The following is a 16,734-nucleotide window of genomic DNA, read 5'->3' on the forward strand; positions in this document are numbered from 1 at the left end:
TTCTGGCCAAGAGCACACAACCTGAACCATCTAAGCAGGAGAAAACATTAGACAAATGCAAAACGAGCAATGTTTTACTACAAAAAACAAAAGATGTTATACACTTCAAAAATGTCAATGTCATAGAAGGCAAAGAAAAGCTATGGAAATGTTCCAGCTTAAAGTAAGCTAAAGAGATGTGACAAAAAATACCTGACTGGATCCTACACTCGAGGGGAAAAATACATTAGTTTATATTATTAGGTCAACTGACAAAATTGGAATATGAATGGAAAATCAGATGAAAGTTATTTCAAAGTTAAATTTACTAAAGTCAATAACTATTCTGGTTAAATAAGACAATGTCTCTATTCTTAGGAAATACTAAAGTACTGAGGGATAAAGAGACATAATGTAAGCAACTTATACTCAAATAATTTAAAAAAATTATGTGTGAAAATATACAGAGATCATGCCAGCACACACACATGTGAGTGAGCAGATACAAATAATTAACAAATAGGATAAAATGTTAACAACAGGTAAATCTGGGTAAATGACCTAGAAGTGTTCTTTACAATATTTTTAATTTTGTAACCTTTCTGAAATTTTGAAGCTATTTCCAAATAAGTTTTTAAACATTGCTTTTTTGCCAAGTCAACACCAGGTATAATACATTTTCACAAGAAATATTAGTAGTGAAACATAAAGTCTCCGGGATATCCTACACTTCAACTGAGACTCTAAGATGTCACTGATATTAATGTAAAGGCTGGCAGGCCCACCAATACACATCCATGTGGCAAAGGATGACGTGTGCAGAACGGAGCCCACTTTGCCCGACAGGCGCGCAGCAGAGGCTAGGAGGGCGGCAAAGAGTTGCTTTGGAAGTGCTCTCAGCATTGCTACAACTACCCAGCAGCACTCCCACGGGCCTCTCTCCCCAGTTCCAAGAGCCAGCCTGGGATACCTCAGTCACCTCAGTCTCGCTCTCCTTTTGCTCTGCACATGTCTGAGTAGGGCAGGGATGTTTGATCTTTGTAACCACACCATCAAGCACCATTCCTGGCACATGAAAGTACTCAGTAGACACTAAACCACTGAAAAGTCAGACTCCTATTTACTCAAGACTGACGCTGTAACAGCTGCAGTCCCTTGACCACAAAACAGAGTTCTGTCTGATTCTGAAGGAAATCAGAGATCAAGATAAAAAAACACATACTTATAAGAAGCTAAAAACCTGTTGAATAAAGGTATCAAAACTTTGGAAATAGAAGCCAGATGGAATAAAAATCATGGCTATAATTATTAGAAATTATAGGAATTCATCTCTTCTGTGCTCTAAAAGCAGCAATGAAACAGTGCGGCAGGAATGGACCTTCTGTTCCCCGATTTAACCTTCTACAGAACCCGAAGCTCTTTAAGTAATCAATGGAAAGTCTGACGGGACAGTGGCGCAATAAGCGTGTGCTCCAGCAGAACGCGGAGAAGCAAAAAACACGTCATCAGGACAACCGCTCTGAACACTACCTGCTTCCTTCAAATGCTCACGTTCATCTGCAATACCTGTCATATCAGAGAGCTGGCCAACATTAATCACCAAAATGTAAGCAGCTTTTAAAACTGGACAAATTGGCATACATGTAAAACATTCTGTAATTCAGATATGTCTTCTGGCATTTAAGTGAAGCCAAGACAAGATAAATTTATGTTAAATAAATCTCTGATTTTTCAACTTATTTCCTGACAAAGGCCAGAATTTTCGATACAAGTCTTAGCATAAACTTCTAACGCAAGTCAGGTTTGCATATAAAATAAGCAGTTTCTGGACTTTGGAGAAACTTTCCTCTAAACTGAGTCAGCCAGGATGAGGTTCTTGAAGTGGGATGAATAAAGGGAAACAACTGATCGGATACTCACGAGTTTCCCATCCACTTTTCCTTCCCAGCCCCTGGTGGAGGGGCCTGGCCCTCCAATTACTGAGGCTCTGTGATATCAATCTGGGGCCCAGAAACAGGGCCTGCCTCTGCTGGGGCACAGACCTGAGAAGGGGTGTACCAGTCAGGCCTGTCAGAGGCTCCTGGGACAGACGCTGTCTTCTGGCACTCACAATACGACAATGCGGACACAGATCAAGGACGAAAGGAGCCTAAACCCCGTCCTCTGCTCCTAGTTCAACATATTTCTAAACTGCGTTAAGGCTAGCTGTGAATGAGGAATCCATACAGCTTTAACATAAAACTAACTACTAAATACATCTTAGTGTACAAATAACAACCTCGCCCATAGGCTTCCATTCTCAGATACCTAAACTTCATCAACAAAGAGGCAATTCTATGAAACCAGACAAGGCAGCTTTAGGAATGATAAGAGCACAAAAGATCAATGCATCATCATTTTCTACAGTCCAGAGTACGAACTAAAGCACTGGAATAAGGAGCTACTTGGCAGACAGAATAGAAAATTTACCTGTCATTGTTTCAAAATTTGTAGGGTTTAAATTCTGCAACCAAACATGTGGAAAATAATTTATAACATAAACAGACCAAATTCCTCTTTCTTCTTTTAATAAACACGCTAAAGATGTATGCAAATTATTTGTTAATGATATTAAATTCTGTCAAAACTAACATATATCTGAACGTTATATGAGCCCAAGAATATTTTCAGGACAGATTCCCCATTGCCACTATCCAACTTGTATGTAACAAAAAGTATGCTTAAATAACATTCATACAAATGAAAAGTAGCTATTTTTGTTTTACCTTCCATAGTTCAATGGCCACAGGCTGATGTGGTGGATTGTCACCATATATATCATCCACAGTTTTCTTCCAAAACTGCATTCGCATCAGTCCAATTGTTTTCTCAGAGACAGAGTCCTTAATCTATAAACAGGGTTTAAAAACATTAATAACTGCACTACTCAGAGTCTCAGAAATCACTATTTATAACTGCAAAATCATATAATTCAGTCTTCTCTGCATTTAATTTTTCCTTAAAGTTATATATCAGTTAAATTTTCACCATTATGAGTTACCTAAGTAAAAGCTACAGATTACTTGGTGATTATTCAAAAATATTCTCAAGGTCTGCATTCAAAAATATGAGCAATTCTTCTAAAAAAGTTATAAGGAAAAACAAAGGAGGGGGGACATTTTGTTTAAAAGGAATTTAAGAAAGATCGACGAGTCACATATAGACCTATTTGAATCCGGATTTAAAAAGAGACACAACTAGGAAAATCCGAACACCAGATGTTTAATGATATTAAGGAATTATTTTTAAATTTTTAATGTATAATAATAGTAGTGTTATTTTTTTTAAGTGAATTCTTTTAGAGATGCAAATTGAAATATCTGCAGATGGAAAAATTTATCTGAAACATAACTTCAAAATAACCTGGAGGTGGGGATGATGTGGCTGAGGAGTAAAGATGAAAAACAAGATTGGCCATGAGTAAGTAACAGCTGCAGGTGGGTGATGGGGTACATGAGGGTTCATTATATTTCTCTCTCTGTATATGGATATACTTCATTCTAGACATGATTGAAATTTTCCAATGAAGTTTTAAAAAATAAGTGGAAGCGAAGAAAAACAATCCTCACTTGGTTAGTGATAGCACAAATATTTTTTAAGTCTGAAGATAAACCTAGGAAATAGAACCAGAAGTTTTTTAGAGGAAGCAGAGAGGAAATATTATTTATCAAACGTCTACAAGTTCCAGGCCCTGTGCAAGTACTGTACCAGATGTTAGCTGGTCACAATCATCAGAACAAACTCACAGGGTCCTTACCAACACATTCATTCTACAAGTACAGAAACTGTGGCTCAAAAAGGTAGAAGCTTATCTCAGGTACATGGAGAAGACTGTGGCGAGGGTAGGGGCTGACTCCAAAGGGACACATCCGGGAATCTTTCAGGTTGATGGAATTGTTCTGTATCACAACTCTGATGGTACATACATGACTTTAAGCAGTTTTCAAAACCTATAGGTCTATACACCACAAAAAGCAAATTTTACTGTGGTACATTTAAAAAAACTCATTCGTTTATTCACTAAGTAACTTTTTAAAAGAAGACTGTTAGATTCTTTCCCTAACTTACTACTGATTAAGAATGGCCTTGTTAAGTTCTGGCAAGAATCATCAATGCATGCTAAATCTAGGAGGAAAATTTTTTATTTCTAACTGAGCTATAATTGACACTTAACAGTTTCATAGTTTTAAGTATACAGTATGATTTGATATGAGAGTGGTGGGCTACAGTCCATGGGGTCGCAAAGAGTCGGACATGACTGAGTGACTAAACCTACCTACCTACCTATATATTGTGAAAGATCACCACAGGTGTCATTAATATCTACTATCACCATACAAAATTAGAAGTCTGTGTATGTCGAGAGCTTTTAAGATCTGCTCTGTTAGCAACTTTCACATGCACAGTAGCAGCACTAGCTGTGCATTTCATGCCCACGCCTTATTTACCTACAATGGCAAGTTTCCACCTTTTAACCACCATCACTCATTTCACCCACCTCCTACCCCTGCCTCTGGAGACCACCAATCTGTTCTCTTTACCTATGAGCTTGGGAATTGTTTGTTTTGCTTTTGCTTTAGATTCCACATGTAAGTGAGATCATATGGTATTTGTCTTTGTCAAACTCATTTCACTTAGCATGAAGCCCTCAAGGTCTGCCTGTGTTGTCACAAATGCCAAGATTTCCTTCTTCTTTATGGTAAGTAATAACTCATTGGGGAGATATACCTCATCTTTTTTAAAAAATATATTTACTCATTTATATTTTCGGCTGCAGCGGGTCTTCGCTGCTTCCCCCGGGCGTGCCCGAGTTGCGTGAGCCGGGCTGACTCCGGTGTGGCGCACAGGCTTCTCACTGCGGCGGCCTCCGTGGCGGAGCACAGGCTCCGGGGCGCACGGGTTTCAGTGGACGCAGCAAGTGGCCTCGGGTGGCCGTGGCAGGCTCTAGGGCGCTCAGGCTTCAGGAGCTGCAGCTCGTGGGCTCAACAGCCGTGGCGCACAGGCTTCAGTTGCCTGTGGCATGTAGAATCTGCCTGGGCCAGGGGAACCTGTGTCCCCTGCACTGGCAGCAGATTCTTATCCACTGTACACCAGGGAGGTCCCGAGAAACCACGCCTTTATCCAGTCATCCACAAATGGACACAGGTGGCTTCCATGTCTTGGCTATTGTAAATAATGCTGGGATGAACAAGGAGGTGCAACTATTTTTCCAAGTTACTGTTTTCATTTCCTTTGGCTAAATACCCAGAAATGACTAGATTTTGTGGTAGTTCTAATCTTTTGAGGAAACTCATACCATTTTCCACAGCGTCTGCAGCAACTTACATTCCCACCAACAGTGCACGAGGGTTCCCTTTCCTCCACATCCTCAACATTTGTTATTTCCTGTCTTTTTGATGACAGCTATTCTAATAGGTGTGAGGTGATACCTCACTGTGGTTCTGATTTGCACTTCTCTCAAAGTGATGCTGAGCACATTTTCATGTACCTATTTGCCGTATATGAGGTAAATTTTGATGAGGACCACAGTCTTAAAATGTCACATTCAACAGGAAAAAAATATTAACACCTTGACCAGCGACCAAAATTGGTATCACCAGTAAGAGGCATACAAATGTGTCATGCCTCGTTGTGATTCCCTGAGAAGGACATACACCATTAAGACAGTTAAGTATGACTAGAAATGTTTAATTGTGACAAAAAATAAACTCCAAATGAGAAATATTCAAAATTTTAAGAGGAACAATATGGTTTTTTAAATGTCAATGTTTAATAGAAGACAAAGAAAAGCTATGGAAATGCTCCAGATAAAAGGAGGCAAAAGAGATACGAAAGCTATATGTAATATGTGATCTTAGTTTGGATCCTGTACAAAAGGGTTTAAAGATGCCATAAAAAACATCATTCAGTCATTTGACAGAACTGGAAACCAGAAGGTAGATTAAATAAAACTAGTGTATCTGTCTCAAATTTACTCAAACTGGTAACTGTTATGAAAGAGAATATTCTTGTGCTAATGAAATACAGCTCAAGTTTATGAGTAAAGGGCCATGGTTTAGTAAGTTACAGTAAAATGATTCATAAAAAGAAAAACAGTGCACGAATGTGTGTGCATATATATGTGTGCATATACAGAGAGAGAGAAAAAGAGAGGGAGAGACGAAGGAAGAGAGAGAAGGGGACAACTTGATAAATCAAAAGGGGCCCAATATTAACAAAAGGGCGCATTGGTATTCCTTGTACTATTCTTACTCTTGTGCACATGAAAGTATTTCCAAATAAAAAAAATTTTTTTAATGGTCTTAGTGCTGGGTGGGTCTCTTTCAGTGTTCAGATCCCATGGCATATGATCTATTCTAAATACAGCATCAAGAGTAATCCTTTAAAGATGTGGGCACATATATACAATGGAATGTTACTCAGCCATAAAAAAGAACGAAACAATGACATATGCAGCAACATGGATAAACCTAGAGATTATCAGATTAAGTGAAGTAAGTCAGAAAAACAAAGAAAATACCATGTGATACCACTTATTTGTGGAATCTAAAATACGACACAAATAAACTTATCTACAAAACTGAAACAGACGCACATAGAGAATGTTATGCCCGATGTCCGAATCCCCGAGCGGGGAGAGAGAGAAGGCTTCCAAGACAATGCAACTCGCAAAAAGGGAAGTTTATTACTGTCTCGAGCCAGGGCTTTCTGCCACAAACATCACAGTGGTGCAGGGTCAGAAAAGCCCTGGCTCAAGCTTGGTACACAAATTTATAAGATATGCAAAAGCGGTTAGTAGCTGGCTTAAGCGGATTGGTTACATGTTTGCAAAGTAATTCTATCGGTACAGACTTTCGCGGGCTTTTCAGCTCTCCCTTTGTTCTTACTGGGCGCATATTGATTGGCTGGCTCCAGGTTACCTGATGGGGGTAGGGAATCTTACCATTTCGGGGGAAGCTAAAACTTAGGTCCAGGCCGCCCGTCACGGTATTAACTCTGGCAGCCTCACATTCCCCCCTGTCTTCTTGTTCCTGTAGAGGAATCCTTCTCTTCATCCTGAGCTACCATCTGATATTGCTGCCTCAATACCATAATCTGAATGGTATTTAGACGTTCTTTAATAAATGACATTAGCCGGTTTAAAATACAAGGGCCAAATGTGAGTGTTAATAATAGCACTATAAGCGGGCCCAGGAGGGTGGAAACTAAGGTGGTCAGCCAGGGGGAGCGTTGAAACCAAGACTCAAACCATCCCTGCTGGGCCTCCCGTTCCCTCTTTCGTTGCGCCAGCCCTTCTCTTACTTTTGCCATAGATTCTCTTACCACTCCTGTATGGTCTGCATAGAAACAACATTCTTCTCCCAGAGCCGCGCAGACCCCACCCTGTTGGAGAAAAATCAAGTCCAATCCTCTCCTATTCTGCAAGACCACCTCAGACAAGGAAGTCAGAGACTTCTCTAAGTGGCTGATTGATTCTTCTATGCGAGTTATATCTTCATCTATGGCGGCTCGTAGGGAAGAAAACCCTTGGCCTTGCAGAGATAGTGAAGCTATTCCTGTCCCTGCTCCTGCCAGCCCAAGACTGAACAAGGCTGCCATGGTGATCGCACTGATTGGCTCTCTCTTTTGTCTTGGCAATTCTCGGTCCCAATGTGAGTACATAACCTCTTCAGAGTGGTATAAGATTTTTGGCATTACAGCAACCAGAACACAGAATTCTTGACTCTGGTTAAAAACCTTCACATTTAAACATGGGGTTAGCCCAGTATGTGAACAAATCCACCAGCCCCCAACCTCTGGCACAATCCAATTTTTTGCCATATAAGCGTAGGTTACTAATAGTCCGGGCACAGAGGGAAGTTTTATCACGTGGCACTGTGCCCAAACAGAGTCCCTGTCCCCAAACTTCATTCATTGTGAGACCAACCTTGCGTTCTTCCCATCGGCATGGGGGTGGGTTCTGGCCTGAAGATAAGTAGTAAGAGACATTGAGGCCTATGGCCTCATAGAAGGGGGGGTGAAGATTATAACAAAGCCAACAGGACTGGGTTGCATTAGGGTTGGTATGGTTTAAGACCGTAAAGGCTGCATTCACTAAGGCCCATAGGGGGTCCTGAATTGCTGAGCTAATGGTAACAGCCAGAGGGCCAGGGGTTTCTGTCAGTTTGCCTCTGAGGCTAGGGGTAGAGGAGATGTTAAATGTTCCTGGCAAGCTTGGTCTGAAGGGGGTTGGCTTGTGGGTCGCCTTGTGCCCCTGTAATGCTTTGACCAGATTGGGACCTAAACTATGTACCTGCACCGGCTCAATAACCTGTTTAATGATTAAAAGCTCGCCTGGGTAGGGGCCGGGCCAATTTACGTGGAGCTGAAAACCCCAAGTCAGTCCTGAGGTCCAGCGGTTTTCTTTCTTCGCCCGTTCCTGGTTAAATCGTACTCGTACCTGAGGCCCCTGGTGTCTACGGTCCTTGAAGGTGAAGCTAACTAGATCTCTGTTTCCGACATCCCACCTCTGGGGTCCATCACAAGAGGTCACACAACTCCAGCTCCTGCAATAATAGCTTTCTATGCCACCACAGGTTTTCCAGTTATTTTTTACATAGCCCGGGCAAGCCCAAAACCCCAACCTATGGTTTTTTATCCCATCCCTATAGTACTTATCATGGAGACCGTCCTGCTTTGCGAAGAGGCTTGAGAGGTCGAAGTTCAGGTCCGGCCACCAGGTGTTTGGAGGGTGGATTCCTGAGGTCTCATTGAGCAGCTCATGAGTTTGCCCGTCGTTGAGTTTCCATGTGATCTTAGCAGGTTGATGGGGGTTATGACTGGTCGCTCCTGGGTCTATGAGAGCTGCCATCAGCAGGAGAATTAGGAGGTCTCCCAGCGGACAAGTTTCAGTTTCAAAGGATTTGACGGGTGAGGACTCGCCTTCCATTCTGCTCGCGCTTTTTCCTGTTCTTCCGATGTGGCTTGCCGCACGTGATTGCAATGAACCCAGGGTCCAATCCCGTCGACCTTGACAGCGGTAGGAGTGGTAAGGAGAACAACATAAGGGCCTTTCCATCTAGGTTCTAATACTTTAGATTGGTGTCGTTTTACCCAAACCCAATCACCTGGGCCAATATTATGTGAGGGGAGGGCCCTCTTGTTTTGGCCCTCATGTATCTCTCGAATCAATTTCCAAACATGGTTATGCACCTTACTTAATGCTATCAGAGTTTGCTGGAATTGTCCCAAAGTAGGGGGTGGCAGATATTTTCCTTCGAAAATAGGATACACAGGAGGGGGTCTTCCATACAGAATCTCAAAAGGAGTAAGATTCAGCTTATAAGGGGTGTTACGTGCCCGAAAGAGTGCAAAGGGGAGGAGGGTCACCCAGTCCCCGCCAGTCTCTATTGCCAACTTTGTCAAAGTTTCTTTTAGGGTCCGATTCATTCTCTCAACCTGTCCTGAGCTCTGGGGATTATATTCGCAATGTAACTTCCATTTCGTCCCCAGAGCTTGGGCCAGCCCTTGTACAATCTGGCTCACAAAGGCAGGTCCATTATCAGAGCCCATAGTCACTGGCAGCCCATACCTAGGCACTATCTCCTCTAAGATCTTTTTAGCAACCACTATTGCTGTCTCTCCCTTAGTGGGGAAAGCTTCCACCCACCCCGAGAAGGTATCTACCAGTACCAACAGATAGCGGTACCCATACTTGCCTGGCCTTACCTCGGTGAAATCTATCTCCCAATGTTGCCCTGGCTTTTCCCCTCGGTACCTCGTTCCCGAGTGCTGCTTCTTCTCTGCCCTCATCAGCTGGCACGCTTTGCAGGCTTGAATTATCTCTCGTACAGTTACATTTTGACGAGGGAACCTCAGGCAGGCCATCTGGAGAAGTGTTAGGGTCTTTTTTTCTCCCAAGTGTGTAGTTGTGTGCAGGTGTTCACACAGGTGACGACCCAGGGAGGCAGGCAAGATCAGGTTGTTGTTTTGGTCTCGGTACCATCCATCTTGGTCATCTTTCTGGAGGGTGGTATCCTTGTTGATCCAGGCGAGATCGGGGAGGGAATATTCGGGAACTGGTGGCAAGGTCCCCATACCAGGGGGTGGAAGTCCCACGGCTAATATGGGGGCGGCATAGTCCCGGCTAGCCGCTTCTCGAGCGGCCGCATCAGCAGCACGATTGCCCAGCGCCTTAGGGTCTTCTCCCTTCTGGTGACCGGGGACATGTACTATAGCTACTGCCCGGGGTAGTTGGACAGCTTCCAAGAGCCTGCGAATCTCAGGCAGATTTTTGACCTCTTTTCCCTCAGCTGTCCGAAATCCCCTTTCTTGGTATATGGGACCTTGAATATGGGCAGTGCTGAAAGCATATCGGCTGTCAGTAAAAATGGTGACTCTCTTCCCTTTGGCTTGCTCCAGAGCCTGTATTAGGGCAATCAATTCTGCTTTTTGTGCAGAAGTGTTTGGGGGTAGTGTCTCAGCCCATATCGTCTGCCCTGAATCATCAACTATGGCTGCTCCCGCCTTCCTTTGCCCATCTTTCACATAACTGCTCCCATCGGTGAACCATACTAGCTCACTGTTGCTTAGGGGTACATCAGTTAAGTCTTTTCGTGCCGCCAGGGCCTCAGCCAGTATCTCACTGCAATCATGGAGAGGGCTGTCCTTCTCTGGGTTGGGTAGGAGCGTGGCCGGATTTAGGAAGCAAGGGGTCTGAAAACGCACCCGTGGGGCATCGAGCAGCAAGGCCTGGTAGTGTGTCAAGCGGGCATTGGAGATCCACTTACCCGGCGGCTGCTTTAAAACCCCTTCCACGGCGTGGGGGGTGTAAACCGAGAGTTGCTGTCCATACGTCAACTTGTCAGCGTCGCGGACGAGGAGGGCTGTAGCTGCAATGATGCGAAGGCAAGGGGGCCACCCAGCGGCCACCGGGTCTAATCGCTTCGAAAGGTATGCTACCGGCCGCTTCCATGGTCCCCATTGTTGAGTCAAGACCCCCTTTCCTATTCCTTGCTTTTCATCTATAAACAGCTGGAATGGCTTATTTGGGTTAGGCAGGGCAAGGGCTGGGGCTTCTAGTAGGGCCCGTCTGAGTGTCTGGAAAGCCTGTTTCATTGGCTCAGTCCAAGTCCACTTTGGGGTCTCTTTACTTCCCTCATATAAGGGCCGGGCCTTCTCAGCAAACCCCATAATCCACAGTCTGCAATATCCAACAGTCCCCAGAAACTCTCTCACCTGGCGGGGGTTTTTGGGCTCTGGTATCTGCAATATTGTTTCTTTCATGGCCTGGGTTAGCCACCTTTGCCCCTGCCTGATCTTATACCCCAAATAGGTGACCTCTTGCCGGGCTATTTGTGCCTTCTTTGCGCTAGCGCGATACCCCAAGATGCCTAGGGTCTGTAATAGGTCCCCAGTGGCACGGCTGCAAGCTTCCTCTGTGGTTCCAGCCAACATAAGGTCATCTACATATTGTAGCAGAATGACCTCTGGGTGGCAAGCCCGATATTCGTAGAGGTCCTCACTCAGAGCCTCATTAAACAAGGTAGGGGAGTTCTTGAACCCCTGTGGGAGGCGGGTCCAAGTTAATTGTACTACTGGTTGGCCCTCCTCCTCAGTCCACTCAAAGGCAAATATCTCTTGGCTCTGGACTGCCAGGGGTAGGCTGAAAAAGGCATCCTTCAAGTCCAGCACAGTGTACCAAGTGTACTCAGGCAGTAAACTGCTCAGGAGGGTATACGGGTTAGGGACAGTTGGGTGTATGTCACTCACCCGTTTGTTGACTTCTCGCAGGTCTTGGACAGGTCTGTAATCTGTCCCCCCTAGCTTCTTCACCGGCAGTAAGGGGGTGTTCCAAGGGGATCGGCATCGCCTGAGAATTCCGGCCTCCATGAGCCGTCGAATGTGGGGAGTGATCCCCCGCCGAGCTTCTTGGCTCATAGGGTACTGTCTCACCCTCACAGGAACTGCCTCGGCCTTTAGCTCGATGACGACCGGATGTCTCTGTTTAGCTAGTCCCATTCCTGCTGTTTCTGCCCAGGCCAATGGATATTTATGGACCCACGGTTGTACATCTAGTGCTATGGTCTCTGAGGGCTTAGGCGCAAAAAGTCTGTATTCATCCCTTAAGGCTAGGGACAAGACATGTATCGGTTGTCCAAGTCCATCCGTGACTGACATTCCCCCTGGGTCAAAATGGATCTGAGCATTAACTTTAGTCAACAAGTCTCTTCCAAGTAGAGGGGCTGGGCATTCTGGTATCACCAAAAACGAATGGGACACCTGGTGGGTCCCTAGATTTACTTTCCGTTCTGTGGTCCAACAATATCTTTTTGTCCCCGTGGCTCCTTGCACTAAGCTGGCTTTCTTAGACATTGGTCCCAGTTTTTGATTTAAAACAGAGTGTTGGGCGCCAGTATCCACCATGAAGCCAACGGGTTTCCCCTCCACATGTATGGTTACCCAGGACTCGGGGAGGGGTGCCGAGTCTCGACTCCCCTAGTCACTGTCTTCCCCCGCATATAGAACTCGAGTTCCGGGGGGGATTTTCTCTCTCTGGGTCATTCCTCTCCTTGAGTCCCTCTTAGGGCACTCGTTTTTCCAGTGCCCCTGTTCTTTGCAGTAGGCGCACTGATCCTTCTTTAGGGCCTGCCTTTTTGGTTTTTCTTTTTCTCCCGTCCGGGGGTCTCGAGGTTCCCTCAATTCTGTTCCGGCCTTTAACCCCGCAAAAAGAATCTGGGCTAGCTCCTTCTGGTTCTTCCGGTTTTCCCTCGCCCTATGTTCCCTCTCTTCTTTCCTGATCTTTTCCGCTAATTCCCTTTCCTCCCGCCGAATTCGCTCTTCCCTTTCTTCTGGGGTCTCCCTATTATTGAATACCTTTTCAGCTACTTTCAGTAAATCCTGTATTGTCTGTTCTCCCAATCCCTCTACCTTTTGTAATTTCTTCCTAATATCTGGGGCTGCCTGATTCACAAACGCTAACAAAACTGCAGCGCGTGACTCCTCAGCCTGGGGGTCCATAGGTGTATATTGCCTGAAAGCTTCCATCAGCCTCTCTAGGAAGGCTGCCGGGCTTTCAGTGGGCTCTTGCCTTACTAAATTTACCTTTGCCAGATTTGTCGGCTTTCTTGCTGCAGCCCGCAGGCCAGCCATTAGAGTCTGGCGGTACACTCGGAGACGCTCCCTACCTTCCACCCGCTCAAAATCCCAGTTAGGCCGCAACAGAGGAAACCCCTCGTCCACAAGATGAGGCTGGGCGGTTGGCCTCCCGTCGACCCCTGGTACCCGTTTCCGCGCCTCTGCCAGAATTCGCTCCCGTTCTTCCGTGGTGAAGAGCACCTGCAACAGCTGCTGACAATCATCCCAGGTGGGATTATGAGTAAACAAAATGGAATCTAAGAGGTCAATGAGGCCTTGGGGCTTCTCTGAGAAAGGAGGGTTTTGGGTCTTCCAATTGTACAGGTCACTCGTGGAAAAGGGCCAGTACTGATAGGTTCGCTCTCCGTCCGGGTTAGTTGGTCCCACTCGGACGGGGAGCGCCTGAACAGTGGATGAAGGTAACTCTGGGTCCCCAGGGTCTTGCTTACCCCTATCTCCCTTAGTTTTCCCCCGGGTCCCCAATGCCGGTCCCCCCTCACGGTCGGTTCCCGTTGGCCCTCTTAATCCTCTCGGTTCACCTGTGGGAGCTTCTCTCCTCGGAGGGGATTGCAAGGAGGGCACATATGGCGGAGGCCTTATCTCCGTTTCTAGATCTATCAGGTTTGGATAAGATGATTCCTGAAGGACTGGTTTTGGGTCCTCTTTCTTTTTGGTTTCCTCCGGGGGGGTCTCCATCACCAGGACCTGTGAACTGGAGGAACTAGGAAGTTTGTAAACAAAAGGTTTTAACCATTTAGGCGGATTTTCTACTAGATCCTGCCAGACCATGACATAGGGGACTTGACTCGGATGGCCCCAGGGATCAGGAGCCATAATCTTCTCCTTCACAGCCTGTATGATGGACGGTTGAAAGGTGCCTTCCGGAGGCCATCCAACCTGAAAGGCGGGCCACTCTGCAGAACAAAGAGTTATTAATTTACCTTTTTTGACTAGCAAAGACAAGTCATGGGCCCTGGCCCTGACATCCGAAAAATGGTCAGTCATGAGAGAAAGTGGGGTAGATTCTCCCTGCCCCATGGTCAAAGAATAAACGGTAAGGAAGAGAGAGAATAAGTCAGAAGTGAGAAAGAACGATGCACCAGAAGAGAACGAGACTAGAGACAATGCCGGCACACACACAAAAACACGGAGAGCCAAAGACAAACACACGGACAAACAAACGTCGGCCGACGACACAGCGCTGGGTTTTCGGGCCCCCTGAATTTTCTTGCCTCCCGGTAGCAGATTCACCTTACCGAATGACGTCCGCTGTTCACCAGGCTCGGGGTCGGGAGAGGAACTTTCCTTCCCGCGGAGTCGGCTGCCCCCCAGCGCGTCCGCTGGCCTTGGCCTTACGCCGGCTTGCTCCCCCTTTATAAAAAGCCTTCTCGCGGAGTCGGCTGCCCCCCAGCGCGTCCGCTGGCCTTGGCCTTACGCCGGCTTGCTCCCCCTTTATAAAAAAGCCTTCTCGCGGAGTCGGCTGCCCCCCAGCGCGTCCGCTGGCCTTGGCCTTACGCCGGCTTGCTCCCCCTGCTTCCTGAGCACCGGTGTTATTATTTATCCTTCCCCTTTGTCCTGTAAGCGTTCTCTTCTCCCTGTCAAGGGATCCCGGACGAGCCCCCAAATGTTATGCCCGATGTCCGAATCCCCGAGCGGGGAGAGAGAGAAGGCTTCCAAGACAATGCAACTCGCAAAAAGGGAAGTTTATTACTGTCTCGAGCCAGGGCTTTCTGCCACAAACATCACAGTGGTGCAGGGTCAGAAAAGCCCTGGCTCAAGCTTGGTACACAAATTTATAAGATATGCAAAAGCGGTTAGTAGCTGGCTTAAGCGGATTGGTTACATGTTTGCAAAGTAATTCTATCGGTACAGACTTTCGCGGGCTTTTCAGCTCTCCCTTTGTTCTTACTGGGCGCATATTGATTGGCTGGCTCCAGGTTACCTGATGGGGGTAGGGAATCTTACCATTTCGGGGGAAGCTAAAACTTAGGTCCAGGCCGCCCGTCACGGTATTAACTCTGGCAGCCTCACAGAGAAGAGACCTGTGGTTGCCAAGGGGGAAGGATGGATTGGGAATTTGGGACTAGCAAATGCAAACTATCATATATAGGATGGATAGACAACAAGGTCCTCTAGTACAGCACAGGGAACCATACTCAATACCCTATGAAAAACATAATGGAAAAGAAAAAATAAGTTAAAAAAACTTTTTTAAAAGACTAATCAGTGTCCTCCTGCAGTTCCAGCTGGCCCCCGCCAGCAAAGAGGAGAAAATCTCAGTCCAGAGGCGGCCGCCAGCCTCCGCTGACTTCAGTGGATGGTTGAATTAGACTGCCATTGTTACAGGGTTGGAATTCTTTCCTCTGTGAGGATGGCTTCCCAACCATGGATGTGAAATTTAATACATGTTTTACAGTCTCTGGGGAAAAAAAAAAAAAAAGACTAATCATTTCAGGAGGACACTGAGCTCACTTCTCCCCCAATGAACACATCAAATATACATCTACATCGCTGAAAACAACCTGGAAACTGGTTAAAAAAAAAAAACAAAAAACAGGCTCTTCTGCAACCAAGGCTATAAAGAAAAATGCACATGGAGTTGGGCAGGGAGGGAGGAAAATCGATGAGGCTGGGACCTGCGTCCTTAGCAGGGGACACAGAAGACGAGAGGAATATCATACACAGGTTCAGGGATCCACCCTGGGAAGACAATTACTCTTAGTTGGTGTGAAAACCAGTGGGACTTACTGGAGGGCTGTAAGAAACCAAGACTCTGCACAAGCTCATTTACTCCCAGGATTTGCATCAAGGCTGCAGGCAGAAAAGTGCCTGAGCTCTGACCAGCTGCCTGCTCCAGCCCCTTATCCAGCACTGCCCTCCACTAAGGCAAAGGCTATCACTGAGAGAAAAGGAAGCCAGCCTGGACCCGAGCCAGCACGCACGCCATGCTGCAGGCTGAAAACTGCCCGGCTTCTGTTTGGCTTCCAGGACTGTTCCAGCATGCACCCCAGCCCACCCAGCTGCCTGCTCCAGGCCCTCCGGCTCTCCACTAGGAGAGCAGTAAACACACTTAGAGGGAAGGGAGCCAGCTCAGACCAATCCTTAGAGCTTGTGTCTAGGACCCGGAGCTCTGATCGCACCCAGACAAGGGGATGACCGCCAAAGGAGGAGCCCAGGAAAAGCCCCAGCTCACACCTGGCTTGGCTAAGCCCCTTCATCTTTAGCCCTACCTCCCACCACGGTGGTAGCTGCCAGCACACCCCAAGAGAAGATGTGACTTACGCTCACTTCAGATCCAGCTCTCCCACCAAAATAATTGGGCACACACAGACTGCGTAGGGATAGCCCCACAAAAGGATACCCCTTCAAGATTGGGACAGGTAACCATTTCACCTAATTTCATACAGACAAAGTTATACAAAATTAAAAGACAAAGGAATATGTTTCAAGTGAAAGAATAAGGGAAAAAAACTGAGAAAAAACCCTGGTGATACAGAGATAAATAATTTACCTCATACAGTTTCACAGTAATAGTAAAAAGAATGCTAACTAAGTTTGCAAAGAGTCCATGAACACACTAAGAATTTAAACAAGGAACCA

General features: G+C 46.0%; 1 protein-coding gene across 4 annotated transcripts in view; it reads right to left on the reverse strand.

The window, feature by feature from the left end:
- The window catches only part of NDUFAF6 (NADH:ubiquinone oxidoreductase complex assembly factor 6), a 44,311-nt gene that overhangs the window by 16,443 nt on the left and 11,134 nt on the right, over nt 1–16,734 (reverse strand). For all 4 annotated transcript variants that reach the window (XM_043879873.1, XM_043879876.1, XM_043879874.1 and 1 more), the window contains exon 3: nt 2,745–2,867. In XM_043879873.1, coding sequence (XP_043735808.1) covers nt 2,745–2,867 — 123 coding nt within the window. The remainder of the gene's footprint in view (nt 1–2,744; nt 2,868–16,734) is intronic.

Source organism: Cervus elaphus, chromosome 21 (genome assembly GCF_910594005.1).
Source record: "Cervus elaphus chromosome 21, mCerEla1.1, whole genome shotgun sequence".
Taxonomy (NCBI): Eukaryota; Metazoa; Chordata; class Mammalia; order Artiodactyla; family Cervidae; genus Cervus; species Cervus elaphus.